Below are 8,448 nucleotides of genomic sequence, written 5' to 3'. Positions count from 1 at the left end.
AAAAATGGGATGAGCTCATTGTGAGCCAACAGCCATTCACATTAGTAGTATCTCATGTAAACATTCTGCTTGTGAGCCAACAAATTGTGCAGCTGACCCAAGCCCATAGTCATGAAAACTCCAGTGGAAAAACATACTGTGCTCTCAAGTTAGTTGTTTTTCTATGAATGATGTGGTATAGAGTGAGAAGAAAATGTTGTTTTGTGCAAAGTTTTAAATTCAATCAACAATGATGTTTGAATGTATTTATCTTGTACAGACCACATGACATAAAGTAAGTAATGACCTCTATCTGAATGTGGAACTAATTGTTCTTCTGTACTAGAATTGTATTGTATTTATGATCCTATACTTCCATATTACATGGCCTTAGTCAAATGACTGCGACCAATAATAGGTTGTTTGTTGTCCTTTGTTTTCTGCCACGTACAAAGCATTTCGTGTAATGTCTGTTCTTCATAGTTATACAGTCTCACATATCCAACATAGTCAACTAAAATTACCCATGGACTCATACCTATCCAATTTGTGTGTTGTACAGTCTCTTGGATGGTTTTTTTTTTTCTGTAACTTCTTCACAACCAAAAGCCTTGTGAATGGAAGTATAGGTAGGAGCATGTCTTTTTGAACTGACATCACATGCTATCTGTCAATGAGTGTCTTTCTCAATTCCAGCTTTTTGTAAAACATATCTGATTATTGGGAAATATTACTTTGCTTTGTTGGCAAGTGGAAGCTCATCCAGCTATAGAAAATGTGTCTCAATAAATTCAAAATGTTCCATGTAAGCATGGAAAAGCAGACATTAAAACAGTATATGTATATATATGCCCCTGGACTGACTCTTGTGCGGGTGGCACATAAGATGCACCAGTTTGAGCATGACCGTTGCCAGTGCCGCCTGACTGGCCTTCGTAGAGTTTTCGAGCGAGATCGTTGACAGTGCCCCTGGACTGGCTTTTGTGCGGGTGGCACATAAAAGACACCATTTCGAGCGTGGCCGTTGCCAGTACCGCCTGACTGGCCTTCGTGCGGGTGACACGTAAAAGCACCCACTACACTCTCTGAGTGGTTGGCATTAGGAAGGGCATCCAGCTGTAGAAACTCTGCCAAATTAGATTGGAGCCTGGTGTTGCCATCCGGTTTCACCAGTCCTCAGTCAAATCGTCCAACCCATACTAGCATGGAAAGCGGACGTTAAACGATGATGATGATGATATATATATATACACAGATATACACATATGAAAATTCTTGAGGGGATATGAATTAACATTCATGGAGTTGTTTTTTATTAAAACAGTTACTCTGTCAAATATCATTGGAGTAATTTTGGTTATCGAACTGGTGAGATTGTTGAATACAGAAGACTGGAAATGATTGGCCATAAATGGGCTTTACTCTTTTAACAATGAGAGTATGGTATCTGTCAATAGTTGTTTTAGTCATGGGCCTCGCTGATCAAGCGTCAGCTATGTTTAAATATCAGTCCAAAGCCTCATTCTCGACTGGCTGGCGGGATGATGGAAATAACTGTGAGTAGTAACAGTAATTATTACCACAATGATATTTGTCTTTTTGCAAGTTTCAGTCATTGAACTGTGGCCATGCTGCAGCATCACCTTGAAGGGTTTAGTTTAACAAACTGACCTTCATGCTTTTTAAAATCTGATTATTATTCTTTTGGTGTCTTTTGTGGAACTTCTAAGCTACTGATGCATAAGCCAAAACTGGTAGTCAAGTGGAAACGAGCACAAACATACACACACTCACACACAGTCTTCTTTTCACTTTTCGTCTACCAGATCCATTCACAAGGTTGTGGCCAGTCTGGGGCTATAGTAAAGGACACCTGACCAAAGTGCCATACAGTGGGACTGAACCTGAAAACATGGTTGGGAAGCAAACTTCTGCTAAATGCAATTATCTGTAAAGATTGAGATAGTGACATGTACCACCAATTATTAGTTTAAAACATTTTCCTTTTGCTGCTAAATGTAGATTGAGCTTCTCTGAATGTGTTTATTTGTTTTGTTATTTTAGCTGTAATTTTCCTCCCTTTGATGTAATGTCAAGGTTCTTTTGTAGCTTCCTTTGCTCTCAACAAACCAACAACTCTTATCTCTGCCATGCAGGCATCCTTCTCATTGCATTTTCTGTGAATGTCAGTTGTATTTTCTGCTTACATTAAAACTTTTGATGCTCAAACACTTTAGAAAATGATGTAAATAATTGGTTCTGAATCTGCAATCAGCAAATATACCAGGAATAGTTTTATTATTTGGGGTTCAGACGAAATTAGATCATTTAGTTTTTTTTTTAAATTTAACTTCCTTCTTGATTTTGTCAACTTTGGTGTTCTTAAAAAGCAGTTTTTATTAAATTGATGCTGCAATATATTTTTAAATGTCATTTAGAAACACTTGTTTTATTCAGTGTGTGAAAAAGTCATAATATCCATTTTGTTTCTCCTCAGGGAATTTTGTACTCTTGTTAAGAGTACAGTAATACCTCACTTTCAAGACCTCTGGTCTACAAGTTTGTTTTCAGCTCACTTTTGTATGGTGCGCTGAAATTTTTCAAGCATAAAATCCAAATTTTGAATGAAGTGCAAAAGTTTCTACTACCATAACAAATGGTTCTGCTTGTTACTGAGAAACTTATAGAGAGTGACAAAAAAAGCTGCTTCTAAGCAAACACCCCAAGACTTGTTTTTTATGTCAAAAAGAAATCTACAAGTCCGTCTACGAGTATTTGTGAATCGGCAATCACATCTACAGGTGATGGTGTGCATGAATCTAGTGCAAGTGAAAGTGATTCAGAAAATGATTATAATAATATTTTTTATTATAACTGATCTAGACATTCTTTTTTCCATAAAATATTCTTTATGTTCTACTATTGTTTTATTGCCATTTATTTATGAGTACTATAGATTTTATAGGTAAAATATTTTTCTGGGAATGAATTACAATTTATAACATTGCTACTATGGGAAATTATTGCTCTGCTTTATGAATGGTCTCCAGGAACAAATTAACTCCTATATCTAGGATTTATTGTATTATCTTCAACAGACAAATATTACTATTATTCAAAATTATCCCAGAATGCATCATCAGCAGCAGCATTTAATGAATCCCCTTCCTAATGTTAACCACTTTATAATGTGTACTGGGTGCTTTTTCCATAGCACCAGGGTTGTGTTTTTACAAGTTATTTGGTGACCTCAATGGTGCTTTGTAAAAAGCATCCAGTACATTAAGTGGTTGACATTAGGAAGGGAATCCAGCCATAGAAACCATGTCAAAGCAGACAGTAGAACTTAGCACAGTCTTCTGACTTGCCAGCTCCTGTCAAAGCAGCCAACCCATGACAGCATGGAAGGAGATGTTAAATGCTGATGAAATCATTTTGTATGAAAATTTTACATTCTATCATGCCTACCTGTTTGATTCTGACTCTCACTCACTCACTGTCACACACACCCACACACTATTTCTCTCTCTCTCTCTCCCCTTTGTACACATCGATCTGAATGCTCTAAACAAGTTGAGGGAGCCTGTGTTAGCTTGACCTGCTAGAAATAACTGTTAAATCTCTTTCAAATCATACTGTTTTTAAAAGTGGGCACATAGGATGGTATAATCTTTTACATACTATGTCTGAGAAATAGATGCGATGGTCATGTCTGGAATACTTTATATCATATGCATGCTTTATCAGAACTCAACTTAACATGGAGTTAAACAGCAACTGCTCTCAATTGATTCCCACTTGTTATTGTCAATCTATGAGCCTGACTATAATTGACAAATGCTTAAACCAACTTTCCATCCATCCATTCATTCCTTCTGAACATCTATTAAGAACATTTGAAAACCCACTTTGTTAAAAATAGACTGCTGTTATTGCTCAATCGTATCTCCTTAAGAAATATCTAAGGAAATATTTTACATAATACTTCGACATCTTTTGCTGACAGTAATAATGAATGTAGGTTAGTAAAATCAAGGTCTGCCTTTTATCTCTGATACACAAATGACCTGTAGTTTAGAGAGCATTATTAACCCTTTAGCATTTAATCTGGCCATATCCAGCCCAAATATTCCACCTGTTTTATGTCAAAACTGTCTGTATCCAACCTCTCACACCTACCCTACAATGTCATTTAAAAAATATATATCCACACCATTCAAATTTTGAAGTTACAAGATATGTGATTAATTTAAAACAGTATGAATAAATAAGCAATAAATTTCACAAAGAAATTTGAATGCTAAAGGGTTAAGATACAATGAAAATTCTTAACAAAGTGCACAAAACTAGTTTGAGATTATGTCCCTTATCCATTTCATTAGCTAAATACAAAAACTTCTCCATTGACTCAAACCTTGAGCATCCTACCATCCTCTAAACTTCAACTGTTGAGGTTTCATCATTTTGCTTAAACCCTTATCTTCATTAACATTCTTTTGTAACAGATTAAAGTTGTCTTATCCATGAACATAACTGATAATCTCAAGTATCCATATGAATTTTTATCCAGCTACCAAAATCTCATATAACAAATCTTAACCCTTTCATTACCATATTTCTGTTGAAATATACCAATTTTATTTCAATTAATTTTTAAAATAATGAAAAATTTACTGTAATCATCATCATCATCATCGTCGTTTAACGTCTGCTTTCCATGCTAGCATGGGTTGGACAATTTGACTGAGGACTGGTGGAACCAGATGGCTACACCAGACTCTGTCATTAAATTGCATTTGAAACAAATTTACTTAAAATTTTGGTGGAAGATTTTAACTTAGATTACTTTAAAACTAGAGGTTTTGTATCCTGGAACCAGGGACGACTTCAGGTGAGTTGGTACCAAAAGGATTTTAAAGTCCTGTTTAGAAGGAAAATTTAATGTTCAGAGTTTCCCTATTGGAATTGGTTATATCCTCATTTCACCTCTTCCTGCAAATATTGACTTTGCATCCAATTACAAGAATGTACTGTTTTGTTTCAGTTATTAATTCAGTTATTATTTGTTGATTTGCAATAATTTTATTTTTCAGATGAAGGCTATCTGAAAATATATTTGCGAGGCCGTCCTATAAATCTGTATGCTCCATCCAGCGTTACTGATTTCAGCATGACAAAGACTGTAGAACCTCCTTCTGAAAAACTACAACTTGAATGGGTGTATCCTTCCTATTTGTTTTAGCAAAGCTTATTTTTATTCATTTATTTACAATGAAGCTGCTTATTATTATTATCACAGATAATATCATCAACTGGTTATTGTTTACTAAAATTATTGTAAACTTGTTTGCTTAACCCTTTAGCATTTAAACTGGCCATATCTGGCCAAAATATTCTACATGTTTTATGTTCAAACTACTTAGATCTGGCCTTTGCATTTATCCCATAATGTCATTCTTAAAATAAACAATCACATCATCAAAATCTCAAAGCTATTTGATAATGCATGATTAATTCAAAACAATGTGAATAAATAACAATACATTTGACAGAGTAATCTGAATACTAAAGAGTTAATATCATCAGCTAGTTATTGTTATTGAAAAAAATTTGATCCCTAAGTGATCATAATAAGCAGCTTCTATTGTATTTAATTTTTAATATTTTAAAAGAATTTGTGATGATTTTCTTTTATTTTTGTATCTCATAACTTTTAAAAATTTGGTTGCAAAAATTCAAAACTAGTCTTGTAAGTATTCTTTTAATCGTTTTCATGAATACTGAATGTCTCACTTTTATTTGACATGGTAACCTGTAGTATAAGGAAGACACTTACACACTGGATAGCAATTTTTTTTTAATCTTGTACAAGCATTCAATAGACTCAGCAAATGAATCACTAAAGATCCTGTAACTTAAGATTAATAATTTCCTAGAGTAATCTTTTAGTTCCAAAATTCTGAGTTTTGAACCTTCAACACCCCATTTAAATCCAATTTCTACAAAGAAACTGTCATAAATGTCTTTCCTTATAGAAGTAAGAATTTCTACTGTTTATAGACCTTATAGTCAAACCAGGTTCCATTGCATTACACTGCAGACCATTGTTACTATTATATATAAGAAATTAAAACATAAAGTTATGTTATCAGTTTCAACTGTCAAAGACTGCCAATTGAGACACTTGGGCCATTTGATTAACTATCTACTATGGGATCTCCTCAGCAATTTGTCAAAACAATTGCAAATATTCAAATAGGAGGAGCTAGCAGCAACCTTCCTACCGATGTTCTGCTGTGAATTAAAATCCCAATTTTCTTGTCATTAGGTGAAGACTAGCTATTGATGTCTTCTATAGTGATCTGGCATTGAACCAACAATGGTAGTGATTTAGCAGGATATGTATACTGGTTGAATTAATTTATTTGATAGGTCTTTAATCTGAATCTGTTTCCAAGATTCACTGAGATGACATTTCTAAGATGGAATGAACCAATATTGTGAGTTAGAATTTTCCATTTTCACTCTTCTATAAATCTTTGCACTAAAATCATTTACAATGCTAAGCAAATGTAATTTCCTTTTCTATCAAGAATTTAAAAAATTCCTTTTTTTTATAGCCAAAAGAAATTTTATTTGATTCATCGGTTATTTACTAAATACATGAACTATTGAATTTGCTTATTGGCCACAGTTTAGTCACAGATACTCTACTACATTGTGTCTTTTGATTCTCTTAATAAAATATCAAGACCACAAGCATATTACAAATGACTGATTACTGTTGGGAATAAAAAGGGGATAAAGGAAGTAATTCAGTAATGTTTTATTGTATTCTTGTTATATTATATTCCTGTTCTGTTAAATTGCTTCTTAACTCAGAATTAAGTTATGGATACAGAGGTAGAGATTGCCGATCTAACTTGCACTATTTGCCAACAGGTGAAATAGTGTATTTCATTGCAGCAACAGTAGTGTTATATAATGTTGAAGAAGAAATGCAACGGCATTACTTGGGACACACAGATGATGTGAAGTGGTATGTTGTTTTTCTATCTTTCCTAGTATTTGCTTGAAAATCAGGGTTTAACTACTACCTCTTTTAGAAATGAAATATTACCCTTTCAGTTTGAAAGGCAGGTTATATGTGATATATGTAAGGCTGTGTGATAATAATGAAATGTGAGTAGTGAGCTTAGATCTTCAACCATTTGTTACAAGAATAACTCTTAGTTATGTAATGTTGGTTTCAAATTTTGACACATGGCCAGTAGTTTCAGAAGGAGTTTGTTGATTACATCAGATCCCCAGTGACCAACTGGTACTTATTCTATTTTTGGATTTCCAATGGGGTAATCACTGGTTCACGATATTGACCCTGGTGCAATTCAAGTGGAACAACTATCACAAAGAACTTAACTTGAAAACACATGTTTTTATAACTCATGTTTATATTTTTCACAGATATTAATGGAAGTTTCTCCTGTCTACATACATGTACACAATGGGCCTCCAGTTCCCATTTATCAAATTCTGTTGACAAGGCACTAGTTAGTTCAAGGCTTTGGTAAAAGCCACTTGCCCAAAGTGCAACACAATGAGGTTGAACCTGGCATTACATAATCGTGATGCAAGACTTTTAATCATACAGCCACTTCTTGTCTTTAGAAGCTTTACTGCAAAGTATCAGATTTTCTTTAATTTAGTGTTAAATGTTGCCTTGATAATTAGCTAAATGGTTTATGGTTTGTAAGTGTTAAGACTTAACGCCAAACCTTTTGGATGAGATGTCAAAGGATCAAGATACCTGGCACCTTTCTGTACTCAAGAAGACCTGTCTTGCATAGCAGATATGTTAAGGCTGCATCTGCTGGTGAAAAGGATTGGCCTGCAAGAGTTCTGTGCCAGTGTCACATAAGAAGCACTCATGCTGGTGCCATGTAAAGGCACTCATGCAGGTTTGATCTTAAAAGCACCCAGCACACACTGTGAGGTGGTTGGTGTTAGGAAGGGCATCCGGCTGCAGAAACCATGTCGAATCAGACTGGAACCTGGTGCAGCTTTCCAGCCCTGGTCAAGCCACCCAACCCATGCTAGTATGGAAAACAGACGTTAGAGGAGAAGGATGATGATGCATGCATTTAGGCATATATATATATATATATATATATATATATATAATGTGTGTGCATACATAAAGTTAAATATGATTTTTATTAGTTAAAACTGACTTAGCCTCTACTTCAGAATCCCCTTGGGCTACAACATGCACTGAAATTTATTCAGTGAAACCTTTTTTTTATATGAGAACTTTTCAATAATATGTGATTTATCTCTCTCTGTTGTGCTGTGTGTGTAAAGCTAACTTTGTGAGAACATATACTGATACTTTTACTGTAAAACTACTGTGAAAATTGTTTCATTGAAATAAATATTTGTATAAATAATTTTGTCCATTTTCAACCTGTT

The 8,448-nt window shown here is 34.4% G+C and overlaps 1 protein-coding gene across 1 annotated transcript in view; it reads left to right on the top strand.

The window, feature by feature from the left end:
* The window catches only part of LOC106869890 (echinoderm microtubule-associated protein-like 2), a 374,285-nt gene that overhangs the window by 169,631 nt on the left and 196,206 nt on the right, over nucleotides 1–8,448 (top strand). Inside the window, exons 10-11 of the mRNA XM_052971985.1 lie at nucleotides 5,073–5,199; nucleotides 6,869–7,049. Coding sequence (XP_052827945.1) covers nucleotides 5,073–5,199; nucleotides 6,869–7,049 — 308 coding nt within the window. The remainder of the gene's footprint in view (nucleotides 1–5,072; nucleotides 5,200–6,868; nucleotides 7,050–8,448) is intronic.

The sequence above is a fragment of the Octopus bimaculoides genome, chromosome 11 (assembly GCF_001194135.2).
Source record: "Octopus bimaculoides isolate UCB-OBI-ISO-001 chromosome 11, ASM119413v2, whole genome shotgun sequence".
Lineage (NCBI taxonomy): Eukaryota > Metazoa > Mollusca > Cephalopoda > Octopoda > Octopodidae > Octopus > Octopus bimaculoides.
The sequence above is the reverse complement of the archived record's forward strand: the minus strand, read 5'-3'. Positions and strand labels throughout refer to the sequence as shown.